The sequence below is a fragment of the Pteropus medius genome, unplaced genomic scaffold (genome assembly GCF_902729225.1).
Source record: "Pteropus medius unplaced genomic scaffold, Ma_sr-lr_union100, whole genome shotgun sequence".
Lineage (NCBI taxonomy): Eukaryota > Metazoa > Chordata > Mammalia > Chiroptera > Pteropodidae > Pteropus > Pteropus medius.
Window position 1 is genome coordinate 9,207,691 of NW_024351729.1, and position 16,989 is coordinate 9,224,679.

Genomic DNA, 16,989 nt, shown 5'->3' on the forward strand with positions numbered 1-16,989 from the left:
AGATAGGAATAATTAGCCCATGTAAAACAGTTGTCAAAGCAATATGGCCTCTGCTTATCCAACAGTGAGAGTAGACTCAATAATTGGGACTCTACTAATTTGAAATTTGGTATAAGGACCAGGTTGAAGTTTATTTTTGTTTGGCCAACACCCTCATTGTAGAGAACTATTAGCATAATGTGATTGTATGATAATGCTTACAATTGTTAAAAGAATACATTTAAGAGCTACTCTTTTAGAAGTACCTATTTAACTAAGAAAACAACTGACGTACTCATTACTAATAAGTCATTGTTGAAATTACCCCCAGAATAGTTGGAATGAGTGAAAGAACTTTTTTAGACTACATAGAAACAGTTACTATAACTGACCAGTGGCAAAACATTTCTTTTAAAATATTGTATAACAATCAGGTTAGACTTTTTCTCTGAGTCTGTGCCGTTCCACATATGTATGTGAATGTCGCTAACAGAACCTGGGAGTCAGTTGTCATTTGATGAACTTTTGTTTCAAGTGGAAGCCTTGCAAAGGTTACATCCCATTCCTATCCACAGTGATAGAAGTAAAACTAATATCAGATAACTTGTCCTCCTTATCACCCTGCCAAGTTGTGAACATCATGACTAGAGGCAGATAAAGAGCAGGAATAGCCACATAAAAAGCCATGATTCATATGGTTAATAATATTCAAACTTTCCATGTTTGGTCCAGAAGATTATAGATATTTTGATTCATATATCAAACAGAACAATTTTAATTCTACCTATGGCAATGAAACTATCAGAAAATTCTTAAGATAGATTCATTTTCTCTGAGACAACATAATGATAAAAAAAAGTAAGCTTCATGTAGTGGCGCTTAATATTTTGATAAAACCAAGATCATGCAGTGAATTAAATGAAAATCTGGAAATAAAACATGAAACTGGCATTTTTATTAAGATAGGATGTATCAAAACAAATGAAAAAGCTAAGAAAAAAATTGTTACCAAGATAGAAAGACTGAGATGAATTTAGTGTGGTGTTTTATTATGTGAATGCGCATTGAAGATTCTTTGTCTTTTTCTAGGTAGTGCAATTCAAGTTCTAAAAGAATGGAATATGACAGGAAAAAAGAAGGTAAGATTAATATTGATTGTAAATTAGTAACATCTTTAATCAAAATTTGTATGGTGGTTATCATTTTAAAAAGGCTGCCAATTTTATGCTGCTTTCAAATATGTTAATATGTACACCCAGAAAGCTTCCAAATTCATGACTCTTCAATTACCAGCCACCCTCACTACTAATGCCCTTGTATTCTGTTCAGTGTTGTTAACTGCCAGGTGTGTTTTAGAAGTCCCAGAGTTTTTCTTAAGTGTGACAGGGAGCCCAACCGGAGAATTCAAAGGATTCAAGACATTAACTTGCCTGAACATATCCTGTAGCACAAAGGAAAAATTTAGGGAGTGTTTAAAGGTACCTGAAAAGCTCTGAATATATTTTCACATGTTTTTCTAACTGAAAGAATCTGTCCAAGGCTGCCCTGAGATACTTTTCTGCTGAGTTCTAAGCTAGATTTTTTGTTAATAAAAGAAGAAGAAAAGAAAACACCTTAAAATCATAATAAGGGACCTATTTTCTCTTCTTGAGGACCCTGGCAGACTCCTCCTTGAAAACGGTGGGAAGATTTCCATCTGCCCCTTTCAAATTATTTTGCTTTCTTGTCTAGTCACAAAGAGTCTGACTTCTGGGCTCACGTGAGGTGTGAGTGTTAACGTACTGACCCTCTCTTCTACAGCACACGCATGCTCACTCACTCCCGTAAGACACAGCTCCCTTCTTGTCCTTGGCCTGTAACCTGTTTCATAACTTAAACAAAAAAATCTGCTTCTCTTTTTTCCAGTAACTGCCCTACCCATTCCCACTATTTCCTAGCAAAGCCTTGTGTTTTTGGTGTCCCAGGATGTACTACGCCAGTTTACCCTTCGCCATTAGGGAAGATCAGAGACCTGTGAAACAAACCAGAAAAAATAAAAATAAGAAGCAATGTTACTTTCACAAAATCTCGAGATTACTAGAATTATCCTTTCCCCTTTTTTCTCCTCCTAGTTTTATGCAGAATAGGAAGAATTATGAGATTTTTTTTCTAACCTTTGTATGAAGGTTGTATGTAATCTTTGACAATCTCTGCTTATCTTTAATTATAGCTTCCCAGGCTTCTTTGTGAGATGATGATTCGAAAGTTATTGAAAGGCAGTGTTTACACTTACATTGAAAAATTTCATGAGTGTGGTTTGGGTATAAAATTTCTCTGACGTAAAAAAAGGAATCAGACAGCAGCTACAGACCCGACTCATTACTGAGCCTCCCTCTTAGAGGTTCACTGGAAATGGTCTCCCCAGCCCAGGAGACATAAGGCTTGTGTGGGAATAGATACTGCTGGCCTTTCCTGTCATCCAGTGAATGCACATCTCTCGCTGCTCCAGAGGAGCACTTACTCAGGGTCATGACCGTGGTTTCAAAGGAAAAGAAAGGAAGTAGGGAGGAGAATTCAGAAGAGAAAGCTGTTTCTTTTTATTTCTTTCTCAAATGCATGGAAGAACAAAGCCAGGCTGATGTTCAGCTGGTACCCACGGATGCAGCAGGTGAGACAGGGTCTGTCCTGATGGATTACATCCGTTCTGATTGGCTGAGGCCTGTACCGTACCGAATGTTAAGGACATTGAATATCCACCAGGTACGAAACCAAAGTCAGTAAAGCATACAACATAATTAGGATCAACATCTTAATTTCATACGTATTGTTATATATATTGACCATTCAGACATTTTAGGAGAGAAACAGTAAAACTCTGCCATATAGTGATAATTCAGGTCTAAAAAATTTCAGCTATCTGAAAAAGGATCATATTATTTCAAAATAAAGTGAAGCCTTGTAATTCTGTTCAGCTAGCAGTTGAGAGGTCCGGGGGTCCAGCTGGACAAGCCAAATTCAGGTGGACACATGTCAGTTTGGTATTACTTTGTAGCAGTTGTCTGCTCCAGCTTAAATACTCACAGGGATGATTATGGATCCTGTGGCTGCATGGGACCTCCTGGACTGTGGCAGCAATCCAAGAATCTCCTGGTCAGTTAGTGCCTATTGCATAGACCCAGTGGGATATGCTTCTTATTTCCTCATCTTACAAGGACTTATCTGCCTTTTCTGTACCAATCCTCCCCGCAACCTTTTCTCTACCCCAAAGTATCAGTGTCCTCCTTGCATCCCCCACCCCCATCACCTCTTTAAGAAACTAGAACTATTTCCCAATGGCACAGTATCTGAATTCAGGGAAGTTATCACAAGATTTTACTGTAGTACCACTCCTATATGTAGTGCCTCAATTGCTCAAATAATATGTCAGCCTTTAAGCCATTTCCTGCTATTTTTTCCGTTTAGAGAAATCTTTTTTCACTATGTTTATAAGGTAAATAGTTATACAATTTATTGTAAGAAAAGATATTTACATTCATTTGGGTGACTAATAAAGACGTAAGAGGTTTCACCCATTCTATTAGAAGAGCTAGAAATTCTGTTTCTAGGTAGATTATATTATCTATGAAAAAAACATATATATACATATAACATTTCTTATTTCGATCTCTCAGGTTCATCTTATATTTCAAGGGTCTGAGCTAAATAATATTATCTTCTCATTTGTTTCTCATTCTAGAACAACAAAAGAAAAAGAAGCAAGTCTAAGCAGCATCAAGGCAACAAAGATGCTAAAGACAAGGCAGAGAGGCCCGAAGCAGGACCCCTGCAGGCACCACCGCCACAGATACAAAATGGCCATGTGAATGGCTATGAGAAGGACAGCTCGTCCACGGATTCTGCCAGCGAAAAACCAGCCCTTATCCCTCGTGAGAAAAAGATCTCAATACTCGAGGAACCTTCAAAGGCACTCCGTGGGGTCACAGGTCAGTAATTTTTAAGTAAAGTCGACATTGAAGAAAACATAGAAGCCATAGAAGAAAAGGACATACAGGGAAACTATTGACGCAGTTGGTGCTGCTGTTGATATCGTTGGAAGTGAAAGGTTGTTCTGCATTGTACACAGATTCAGACAGTCTTCCGGCAGGATGGTGGGCGGTGGGAAGAATATAACAGGGTCAAAGAATAAATGCTCAGTTGTTCAGTCTAGCCCTGCACTAAGTCAGAGGATTATTTTTTTTCTAAAAAACACAGTTTCCATCTATATTAGGATCAAAAAGAAAATGGAAATTCTAGTTTAAAGATATTTTCTTTCTAGATACGTTTGCTGTGTTAAGGAAGGGATAGTTGGTGACAAAAGGAAAAGTTATTAAAGAGTAGTGTTTTAAATTATGTAACAGAACATAATCTTCCAGAATGTTAGAATCTGGAACATTAATTATTTGGGCTATAGCTATATATTAATTAATCTGCGAAAGGGTACTTCGTAGCTGTATGACCCTGAAGGCATTATTTCATCTCTTGTGTCTCATTTCCTTTCTGTAAAATGAGGAAACTATACTGGGATGTACTAGATCAGTGGTTCTTAATACTATCTAACCAAATGCTCTATTTTTACAACAAATCCTAAAATAAAATTCGTAGATAGTACAATCTACCTAAATACAGAATTTCAATAAAGTAAAAAGATATAAGAAATCAGGAACAACTAAAAGAGAAAGCCTAATAAAATGGCCAAACGTTCACATCCACTTGTAATAAATCACTTTGCACTTAAAAGAGGTAAGACCATAGTCAAATCGATATTGTGCACACTGCTTCTCTATATTCGACGTGTGAAGTAAGAGGTAAATAAGTATATTTGTATGTAGACATGGAATCATTGTGAATGTAACTACAAGAAATGCAGACTAACCTAGGGGTGCTGGTTGTCAACTCAGATACTGTGATCGTGTGACTGGCCGTGTGATTCTCCAAATGGTGAAAAACTCTTGGCAAACTTCTGAACACCATAAAGGACAATCTTTTCTTAATTTACACAGAAGCTGAATCATGGAAATCCCACGTATAGGAAAGCTATACCAAAAAATAGTTTGGGTTTGTAGGAAGACATGAGAAAGTTCAGGAAGCAGAGCAATTCTTTATTGTGCAGGATTCCCGTGATGTTAGTTATCTAACACCCCTTGCTCCCCTCTCACTAACACAGTCATTTTGATAGATTTGTAAAATGCCCTGTCAGTTTTTCACAGTGCCTCCTAAGAGGTGGTAGATCCCTCAGTGAGAAGCACTGCACTAGATGATTCCCAAAGTTATAAAATCCTGAGTTTACTGAATCAGTCTTTTTAAACTCCTATTACATGCAAAGCACTGTGCTAGATGCCACAGTAGATTCAGAGAAGGATACAGTATGGTCGAGTTCCTGAGGGAATCACTTTCTTTATGTCCTTGAAGAAGATACACCTCCGTGTACACTGGTGAGTTTAGGGTTTGGGGTGAGGAGTGCCATATCCAACTGAGTGACCTGGAAAGATTTCACGGGAGCAATGGGTACTGATGGACCAATAGACTTGACATGGTAGAGAAGACTTGTAGGGTTAGAAAACAGTAGGGAGAACTTTACTCAACGCCCTCATACATTGCACACCTGCTGTATATGAGACAGTGCTATCCTCTGATGAATCAAAAATGAGTAAGACAGGGGCCCTGCCTAGGAGGAGTTCAGTCCTACAGAAGAGGCAGGTGCAAATAAAAAATCGCATGACACTTACCACATCAGGGATGCAGTGAGGAAGCGTTAAATAACTGACACACTGTGCAACACAGTAGTAAGTTTTTAGATTTCTCACAAAGCACTAATTTTCTACCATAAACACATTACCTAACAACTCTGTTAATACTGCTGTAATTTAGGTAATCCTCACTACACAGTGATTTCTTAAAACCAAACAAACAACAATAAAAATAACCTATTTCCATTTAGAATCTGGATTTTCCAGGAATTTTTTAACTCAATTTTTACTATACCTACGATTTTGAGAATGTTTTGATTTATTGTCAGAGCAGGAGAAAGAAATTAAATAATCGAGTGGCAGATTCCCAACTTTGCTTGTTATTGCTTTCACATGAATTACTTTCAAAATCTAATTACTCAAGTAGCTGTTTTGATATCAATCATAGACTAAAAGCCTAGCACATATATTTGTTCATTTACTTATAATTTATACCTTCTTCCTAAAACAATTTCAGTAACTCTATCAAGTATATGACATTAGAGCAAATGCAATATTGAAGAACTTCACTTCACAGTGGTTAGCTGCCTTGAAAGTTAAGTACCCACTAAAGGAGTTCTCTCTTCAAGGGTGCTTTTGTAAACTCCACCATGAAACTTTCTGTGAAGAATCCTTTGCACAGAGCCATCCCGCAATCCCTTCAGTTTTATAAGTTTAGCATAAAGGCATTGAGTTTTGACAGCATTATTTGTTAGTGTTACTGGTTCATAATAAATCTATGCTTCTTGTAAATTTTTCTATTAAAGAATAAATGATGGTAATGGAAAGTCATTAGATGTTTTTGCAAAGGGAAGGGACTCCTTCTAGTTGACCATTAACTTCACGAGCAACTCACTTATTAAGATCATAAGTTTTAAAATGAGTTTGTAACTAGTTAGGTTTTTCTTCCCCAAAATAATGAAAGTTCATCAGGAAGCTGATGCCAAAACTGTCAAATGACTTTAAAATGTTTGTTCAAACTGTCAGCAATCTGGAGACCTCTAATAGATATATTACAGATAAGTGTTAGATCTTGGATATTTTACCCCCTATTTAGACCACTAGAACGAGAAAGAATAGGAGTGATCCCTTAATCTCTTCCCCCCATTTTATAGCTCTGGAAACTGAGCACCCCACCCCTTGCCAGATTGAGAAGCTGAGAAGATAACCCACACCCCTGAGGTAACCCTCTTCAGTTTGCAAAAGCCTGACCCAGGTCCATGTATTTTTATGCATGCATTAGAGTTATTGCTAAAACCATGGGCTTTCTAACTTCTAAATGATGTATAATTGAAAAAATTTTTTAAGCAATCATAACAAAGCCATATAATGATATTATATACTTGAGTGGGTTCGAAGTATGAGCCTATAAGAAATCTCCAGTCTGCTAGTGGTGAGCATTTTATCAAGCTTTCCACTAATGAAAGTGGCTCAAGAAAGCCTGCCCTGAGTGCCCAGCTGGGCAGCAGGCTGTGAACAAGTTGAACGTGTGCTTTATCTTTTTATAACACCTTGACATTCAAGATCTCTCTTTTTGAAAGTTTTAAGCAGAATCATTTTCTGGTAGGGGAAAAGTTAGCTTTAAGATATATGCAGGTGGTTCAGGGGTGTTAGTGTGACTTCCTACATGAAAAATAACCACCCAAAGCATCATCATTTCAGGCTGTAAATATAGCACTGTCAAGTGGGACAATGTTGCATGTCAGCATCTAGCTTGGAAGTTTAGGAGTTTGATTTAGACCTAATACAAAATTACTTCTTTAAGCCTTGGAGTGGTTTTTTTTTCCGGATTTCAGAATTTTTAATAACAGCTCAAATTAGATCTTTTACATAATCCAATCAAGATCATCCTGCATCCACGTACAGTTCAGACAAGGAGTAAATCGAGATTTATTCCTACTAAAAGTAATGCCAGGGATCATTTTTATTTCTAAGGCCCCATCTGAATGTCTAAAGCACATTATGACCTTAGGGTCCAATTTTCCCAAATGGTCCTCCTACTTTACTTTTCATAAGGCTCAGGTAGCTGAAATGTATAGATGCTTATCACCGTGTAGGCCAGAATAGGAATTCAGATTCCTATGTTGTCTTTCTCCCACTGGACACAATTCCCATTGAATAGGAAAGGAGCAGGATTTCGGGCCACCAGCTGGCTCCATTGACATAAACTTTGGGATGGGGCTTTCCTTGTCTTCAGCTCCTCTTGTTAACCCCAGCAGCCATCCTTTCTATCCCCTCATCTTGTAAAGCATCCTGGGAAGCCAGCTCTTCTGTTATCTGTTACTTGTCTCAAACAGAATGCTCAGTGCTGTGTTCACTGACCTCCACAAAACAGGCTTCACTCTCTGCCCTCTATCACAGAACGTCTAGAAATTAGAAAGCCCATCATTTTACCTTTGCAATGCAGATTCTGTGTTTCAGCATGGCACTGGCCCTGTACTGCTTTCTCATTCTCAAAGTGAACTGAACCAAATGTGGGAGGAATTATTTTTAGAATGTGGGCTACTTGTCCCTCATTTGTGCTTCTTGTTAAGAAGAAGAAGAAGAAGAAAAAGAAGAAGCCACCAGGCTCTCTCACAGTATTTTTGTGGTGTGAGGTTCCCTGTAGGATTTCCAAACAGATTTTTTTTATGTTGCTGGTGCCCCTAGCTTCAAGATTATCTTTCCTGCTTTTCTCAGCCTTGTTTTAGACCAGAGGATTAGGAAAGATCAACCAGAAGAAAGCAGCTCACCTAGAATTTTAATGGTAAAGTTAACGCATGCGTTCCAGGATTGTAGCACTGCCAGCTCTCAAATGGAAGCAGGATATTGTTGTAGCTCAGAGACGTGTTTGGGTTCAAATCTCGGCCATGTCGCTTACTTGATGTGTGACCCTGGACAAATTAACCACTCTGCGTTTTGGTGTCCTAACCTGCAAAATAGAAAATGTAACTACACTTGACGATATCGTGGTGAGCAGTAAGTGAGATACATGAAGAGATTAACACAGCATCTGGTGCAAGTAACCCCTCAAATCCTTTATATATCTATCTAGAAATATTTTTAATCTAACACGTGCCAGGAATTTTTCTGGAGGAAGTAAACAAGACAACAAAGTTTTTGCCCACATGGAATTTACATTCTTTTTCGGAGGTGGGGAGAAGAGATGTATAATAAACCAGAATACAGCTAGACTACCAAGATAATTATAGATTATAGTAAACGTTGTGAAGGCAGAAAGTGGAAGGAAGAGAGACCAGGGCAGAGGTTGGGTTTTGTGTGCAACAACTTCAGATAAGATAAGGCCACAAAGAGTAAATGAAGAGACATTTAAGCTCACACCGGGTCATGGTGAACTAAATAGCCAATGTTTTATTTGAACCTTAATTAAGGACTTTAGCTGAAGGCCCTGTAGAGTTATAAGATTTTACTATTTTTTTTTAAATTAAAGATGGAATACTCTGTTAATACATACAACTGATATTGCATAATGTTATATAAACATGCATTTTGAAAGTTTATATTTTAAAGCACATAAGCACATTTATTATTATTTTCACTCCTTAATTATTATTCTAGCATCTAAATACTTGATCTTAACTCTTGTTTATGGTTGTGTTGTTCAGTCTCAACCTCAGCTTGGAGCAGCACTGTGTCTGAGCGTTCAGGTAATGTTAGGGGAGGCCTTGGGTTGCATTTTCAATAATTTAGACCTCTGCTTCCTTACCTTGTGTATGATAAAACAAAAGAGACAGAGACAGACAGGGTAAAGTGGCATGAGGGCACAGGAAATATAAAACCCCTTGGATGTTTTCCTGTCACCTGGGTAGAACGAAATCCAGAGCCCTCTCCCTCTTCTTTCTCATTCGAAATCTACTTTTGCTGCAACCCTACAGCAAAACCACTCATCTCTGAATAGCTGACGACTTCCTAACTTTCTACGCATACCTTGTTATGGTGATTTCAGTTACAAACGGACTATATTAAATGGAATGCGCTCCTCACAAAGAACAGGCCTTCTAAATTTTTAAAAGATATTTTGAACAAAGGTTTAAAAGGTTCTATCAAAATGCAGTGAGAGTTAAGCCTATTTCGCAGGGAAATAAATTGGTGAAACAAATCAAGCTAACATACCTACATTGTGTCATTGATGGCTTTAATTCATTGACTTTATTATCTATTATCTTCTAATATAAATAAACCTGTAAAGGCATTAATGACATAGGAGACCTCTTAAAGACAGTGTGAATAAAACTAAAAGATTTGTTTGCCATCAGAAAGTTACCAGCTTTTTGCCCTCTGAGCTGAATAAGTTTTATAGGAAGAAATAATAGTCTTTCTGTATTTGATAAAGGTGTTACGAAAAGGCAGAACTGACATTAATCTGGTTTTGGTCTCAGTTCCAAAGTTATTGGTTCCTCTGAATATCTGTTAATTAGCCTGTCATGTGATAGAAGAATGATGAACATGCAATCAAGGTATACAATAATTATACCATGAAAAGAGTTTTCTTGGGGTTTTATCACTAGACCATTATTCTGTAACATCTTAAGAGAGTTGACTTCACTCACTGTTCTCCATTTATTCACCTCTCTCTCACTTATCATCCTGTTCATTATGGCATGCAGTCCAACACTCCGAAGAAATTGCTCCCACTGAATTTACCATTGGCTTCCATGTATTAAATCTAGCAGACATTTTTCAATCCTTTCTTTACCTTTTCCTTTCAGCAACATTCAGTGCTGTTGACCACTGTATCCTTAGCCACTAGATCTTTTCCTTTTGGTTTCTGTGCCATGGCACTCTCCTGATTTTCTCCTCCATCTTTATTGCTTCTCTTTGAGGTCATTCTTCTTTACCCAGCTGTTAAGTGGTGAAGCTTATCAAGGCTTAATTGGCTCCAAGTCCTTTCTCACATAAAGCTATAGCTCTTCTCTTCTTAGATCATTTCAAACATACGCTAGCTTTAATTATGTAAACTGGCTCACAAATTCATCTTCCTGGTCCAGGTTCTTCTCTGAACTCCAGACTCTTACTTGACCTTTTCACTTTGACATTTCAAAGCACTTCAACATGCTCAAAACAAATTCATGCTCTCCCTTCCCAGTTAACTTTCTTTTAGCATTCCTGATCTCACTGTACTATCTATCCAGATGTACAAGTTAGAAATCAATTATGATATCTTCCTCTCTCTCATCCCCCATATCCAATTAATCTCCAAGCCCTATTGATTTTCATTTCCAAATATTCCTAGAGTCCATCCATTTCTCACTGTCTCCGCCTTCTACTTTCCGAGCAAAACCACTACCCTCTCTTGCCTGCACCGCTACAATAATCCACTCATTAATCTGCTAGCATTTACTCTTGTTCCTCTCAAAATCATTTTCTATCCTGTAGTCGTTTCATAACAAAAACGAGCTCTTAAGAGATCAAAAGTCTTACCCTGGCCTACAGGTCCAGCATAAATGTGGCCCCTGTGTCCTGCTCTAGCCGCGTTTTATGGCATGCTCATTCTCACTCTCTCTACTCCAGCCATACTGGTCTCCTTTCAGTCTCTCATATTGGTCATCTATATCAGTCAGGTTCATGTCAAAAGATAGAAGCCACATTAGTTATTTGAATGGGAGGAATATAATACAAAGAATTGCTAACTAAAACAGTACGAGGTAGTTTACTATTAAACGGAGGTAAATGAGGACTCTAAAGAGTCTAGACATGCAAGAGAGCAATTGCTATCTCTAGGAAGATTAGATGATAAAGGAAATAGAACTAGGAGAGTCCCCCAATCCAAGACTGAGATTCTGACCTCATCAGAAAGGTATGTGGCTACCAGAGAAACAAGCAGCCTTGTGGTGGCAAGAAAAGAAAAGAAAAAAAAACCTTGTCACAGGGCATGGACTGAGCTGGTCTGTAGAAGAGACCCACCATTGCCAGAGAGGATAGAGAGACTGGAACTTCTCAAAGCCACTGCTAGAGTGGGGACAGGGGAGAGGAAAGCAGGAAACACGTATGAGAGTGCAGCCAGAGTATATGCTGGTTCTTTTGTGAATATTAAAAACTCTAAGATCAATGATCAAAAATTATCAATATATTATTATCAGTTTTTATAAAACACTCTCATATTCACTGAAGTACTTTTAAGCGAATGGTAACAGGCTTTAACTAACACAGAAGTTAGGAATCGTAGACAATTTGATAACAACCAACTTATGTTTTATCAACTTTTTCTAGGTAAAACTACAATACAATCAGATAACGAACTTATTGAAATTATGTATAGGAGACTGTGAAACCTTCTTAACCCAATAGGTTAAAATAATTATTTTAGAACTATTTTCTATTTAATAAATTTCTTAAAGTTAGATTTGAATTCTATGTATACTTCTTTTGGTCTACTTATAAGTACCTAAAGTTAAAAGGTAAAAAAGAAAAAAAAAGTTTTCAGAAACTTTCAAATCTTAACACATACATGGCTGTACATATATTATGAAAATCTTTGAATTCAAGTTCATATATTTCTCCCAAGAGGAAGACTTGTTTCCTTTGGTGCTGTTAACAAAAAACCACCACCACAGTCCATGTTTTGCTGTGTAAAATTAGAAGCAAATTAGAAGTATGAGAAAACTTCCTGATAAGCATACGAAAAATCTACAGGTAATATCATACTTAATAAAATATTGAATGCAATTTTCCTAAGATCAAAAACAATGAAAGGGTGTTTATTATCCATTGCACTAGGGTTCCTAACCAGTCTATTAGGGCAAGGAAATATTGGAAAGAAACAAGTTAAACTTCATTTACAAATATCATAATTGCCAATGTAGAAAACTTTAAGAAATCTACAAAAACCAAAGATACTAATATTAGTCGCTACATTTAAAAAGTAAAAAGAAACAGGTGATTTAAATTGGTAATGTTATTTTATCTAACTTAATATATCCAAAGTATTATCATTTTAACATTTGATCAATATTTTTTTAATTATCAAAGAAATATTTTTTTGTACTAAGTCTTCAAATTTCAGTGTATATTTTATACTTACGGTACATCTCAATTCAGACAAACCACATTTCAAATATTCAATAGCCACATATGGCTAATGAATACCTTATTGGTCAGTGATATGGATCAACTCTGAGTCAACTGCAGTCTGTTGAAATTAACAAGTGAATTCCAGAAAGAGAACTGATAGTACTGCTGGCCTATAATGTTAGAGGAAAATCACTGTATCCCATTATTTCAGTTGCTAGAAACATCAGGATTTGTGGTCAGGATGAACCTAATTCTGTTATAGCTGGATAACTCTTCACCAGTTTTCATCTGAAAGAGCTCCAGAGTTTTACCGTATTTGGAAACAGATCTGTGCAGCTGGTGTGGGAAGAGTACATCCAAGCCGTCTTTGAGAACTTCACGTTATCCCGTGGTCAGTGATCCCATCAATAATTAGACAGTTTTTCAGGATCTCCCACCATCACCACCAAAATAAATACTGCTACTCAAATTTCTCAATAAATATTTGTTGAATAAACGATGAAATGAACCAGGAGTTCTCTGATATACATATCATTTTCCTGATAGACAAACAAAATTTTTTCAGCTCTGGGTTAATGAGCATATGCTCATTTGTGTGCTTGTCTTCCATTTAAAATTCTTTTACATTCAACAGAATAATTTTTTTCCTTAGGTCATTGTTTCCATTAAGCTGTAATATAAATCCCCTTTTTTTTTAAAGAACAAGACTAATTTACTACATTATGTACAGATAGCTAAATTTTAGATTCTCAATTTATAATATTTTATCAAAGCTGAATCTTAGCTATGATTTCGGGAAGGAGAGAGTTGGGACCAGCCTGTATTTAATCACTGTTTTAACAAAACATTTACAGGCTCATCAAAAAATTAATTTTTCGTCTTTCACAGTAGAGTTTCTCCAGGTGGATGGTGTCAGCCTCTCCACCCCAACAGAATCACCTGGTGGGTAGAATCCTGGGCCTACTGCTGAATCAAAACCTCTGGGATTTTGTATTTGTAATAAGTACTAAGAGAGAACTCCAGCCCACTAAAGTTTGACAACCACTGCTTACACTGAAGTTTCACTTTAGTGTAACTAAAGCCTCCTAATAACCTTGCTAGATGAGAAAACTAAGGCTCAGCGATGTTAAATGGCTTGTCCAGGGTCACCCTGCAAGTAATTGCCAGAGCCAAAACACCCAGCCAGGTCTTCTAACTCCAAGTACAAGACCCTATTTCTAGAATATCCTCTGATCTTCTGGGGATTCTATTAAATATTCGATTACTGGAGGAAATGCTGTTTTCAGTACTTAATTACTATGTTCACTACCTTTGCTGAACATTTCCTTATGTACTGTAATTTCTCTTTAAGTAAATTTCTGAGTACTCATCATTTAGCCCATAAAACACATGTTGTGCTTTCTTGATAATGTAGCTTATGAATGATGGATTCAACTAATGTCAACTTTATACTTATCATAAATGGGCTAATGTCTAAAATGAAATTGACTAGGACCCAGATCAGGTTCTTTTGTACTTTCAGTATAATCTCTGTACTGAAGTTTGTGACAGTGTCAGGAAAGATGTTCTTTGTTTCTTATTTTTTCTGTGAAATCATTTTAAGTATACTTTAATTCAGCCACAATTCTACAAAGAGCTACTGAGCCAGGCACAAGTACTGGGACTTCAAAAATGAATCATACTTTAGTGTTTGCCTTTGAGGAGGTCAGCCTCGTCAAGGCAGGGACAAGGAGCAGACATGTAAGTCTTGCGTTGAAATATAACACACTAAGTTTTTATGAGGCACCATGGGAGTAGAGAGAAGTGAGGCGGGGTGACTATCTGAAAAGAGGCTGGGCTTCATAAAGGAAATATTATGCTCTGTTCGAGTGTGAGCCACAGTCAGCCAAAGGGGTGAAGTCATTCCTACAGGGTCATCAGGACCTAAGGAAAATCAGAACATGTGTCTTCCAGATCCAAACCTGCACTCTTTCCACTAAACCCAGCTTTTTCCAAGAACCTGACCTTCAGAAGCACCCTGGCTTTCCTTTTTTCACACCTAAAGTTCTCTCCGGTTATAAGTAAGATGTTAAGGGTGATACATTTCCTTTTCAGGCCACTAAGGTGCCATTTAATTCACTCCAGCAATAACTAAATAGGAGCCTAACTTTAAAAGATGCCGAAAGCAACATGCTGCTAATTCATTGCCACATCTATTAGAGCTTCACAGGGACTCTGACTCCCTAGATTTTAAATATAGTTAAGATATTATGATGATGTTTCCTGATTTAATCCATCCATAAATTAGATGAAATGATTATAGTACCTGTTGTCACTTCATTCTTGCCCTATCCCCATCACTCTTCTGCCTTCATTAATTCAGAATAAAATACCACAGGACATTAATGTAGCACTTGGAGATAGGAAGGCTGTATTTTTATAGCCTCAATACGAAATCATACTTAAAGACATCTAAGCCTTTACCGAATGGGGAAAAAAATGATCATCTCAAGTATCTGATGTAAGCCTCCTAATTCTTGTCTAGGAGAGGAAACTAAGGCTCATAGATGTTAAGTCATTTACCCAGGGTCACCCTGTAGGTAATTGCCAGAGCCGAAACACCCAGGCAGGTCTTCTGACTCCAAGTACAAGGCTCTTTCTATTTGTAGTATATCCTCTAATCTTCTGGGGATTCTATTAAAACAGCTTCTTGACTGTTTTCAATGAAAGGCATTATTGCCAACATGTAAACAAAAGCAAAAATCTTGGCATCCCCCATCACTTTATCATCAGTGTTTTTAGTTTATCATTTCAAAGTCATTATTTGGTGTTTTCTTACAGAAGGCAACAGACCACTGCAACAGAAACTATCCTTAGATGGGAACCCCAAACCTATACATGGAACACCAGAGAGGTCAGATGGCCTACAGTGGTCAGCTGAGCAGCCTTGTAACCCAAGCAAGCCTAAGGCAAAAACATCTCCTGTTAATCCCAATGCCCCTGCAGCTCATCTTGAAATAAAGCCAGATGAGTTGGCAAAGAAAAGAGGTAAAGTGATTTCTTTTGCACAAATGATTCAACATATTTTGCACACACAGAGAAGTGCCAGGATGACAGAACTTTCCAAAAGATGCCACTTAGTGAAGAGAGATATACGTGAACTTGCATTTCTTTCTGTGACCCACATAGATTGAAAGGCTGATGTGATTCCTCCTGTGTTAATCGAAGGTCCTCAGTGTTTACGTGGAATTACATCCCCTTTCTCTGCCGCTTTGTGGCCATTCTTCTCTTTGCCTCACAGATAAATTCGCACCACAAATTCTTTCCACCCTAGTATCTCGCAAAGAAAATGTTAATGCGGGAGCTCTTTTAGAAATGTAAATGCTGAATGTTTTCCTGATATACAAGTTCTGAACTTGCATTGAACAAAGATGAGTCTAGAGGCTGGTATGTCTTCTTCAGATATGATCTTCCTCACATGAATTCAGTTCTGTTAGAACTTTCAGGCAACATAACACTGAAAGGGTTTTATATTTGGCACACTATATTTTTATTATTATTCAAGCTTTTATATACTTTATACATAACTGGTGTTAAAAATTAAAGTGTCTAAATCACTTCCTTTCTGATTCCCAGAGATTATATAATATTCTTCTCATTTAGCCTCAGTTGTATCTGATTTCCTTGGCTTTGGTTTGATAAACTTTCTCACTTTTCTTGAGGGAGATTTCTTTCTTCTAAGAAATATGCCCTTGTTGGGATAAATACAATTTGCCTGTTTGTTTTTGCACTATCTGTAAACCCTGGTGACAGTTTCAGGAAATCAGGCAAGATTGGCACCCATAGAGCTGCTCTAAGTGCTGCTGCTATAATTACAGGCCTGGCTCAGGAGAGATGGGGCCAGAGCCAGCGTACCTGGCACCAATGCTCCATCCTCTTTCTAGCTCATTTGTGCCTCTCCCAATCTCTATGTCATTTTCCTCTTCCAAAAGCCCTGCTGGCTTTTAACCACACAGAGTGGTGTTTACAGAAAGAGCCAGTAGCACAAATGGTCTTTAGACATATCAGATTCCAAGAAACTGCAGTTTGTGATAGAACATATGATCAGAACCTCTTTCCAAAGAACAAAAGAGACACGTGTGCCCAGCATGGGCCAGCCAGAGAACCTACTGGTAAAATCACAGCAGTCTCAGGGGCCATACGAATCACCCACTCTGGGTTTTAAAAACCCTGCGTTATGAATACCTGCTTGACAGACCTTTTTTTTTTTTTTTTT

At 37.5% G+C, this 16,989-nt stretch overlaps 1 protein-coding gene across 1 annotated transcript in view; it reads left to right on the plus strand.

Moving 5' to 3' along the window:
• Positions 1–16,989, plus strand: part of SPATS2L (spermatogenesis associated serine rich 2 like) — a 143,937-nt gene that overhangs the window by 94,311 nt on the left and 32,637 nt on the right. Inside the window, exons 5-7 of the mRNA XM_039844911.1 lie at positions 1,069–1,118; positions 3,695–3,941; positions 15,555–15,898. Of these exons, the coding sequence (XP_039700845.1) occupies positions 1,069–1,118; positions 3,695–3,941; positions 15,555–15,898 (641 nt within the window). The remainder of the gene's footprint in view (positions 1–1,068; positions 1,119–3,694; positions 3,942–15,554; positions 15,899–16,989) is intronic.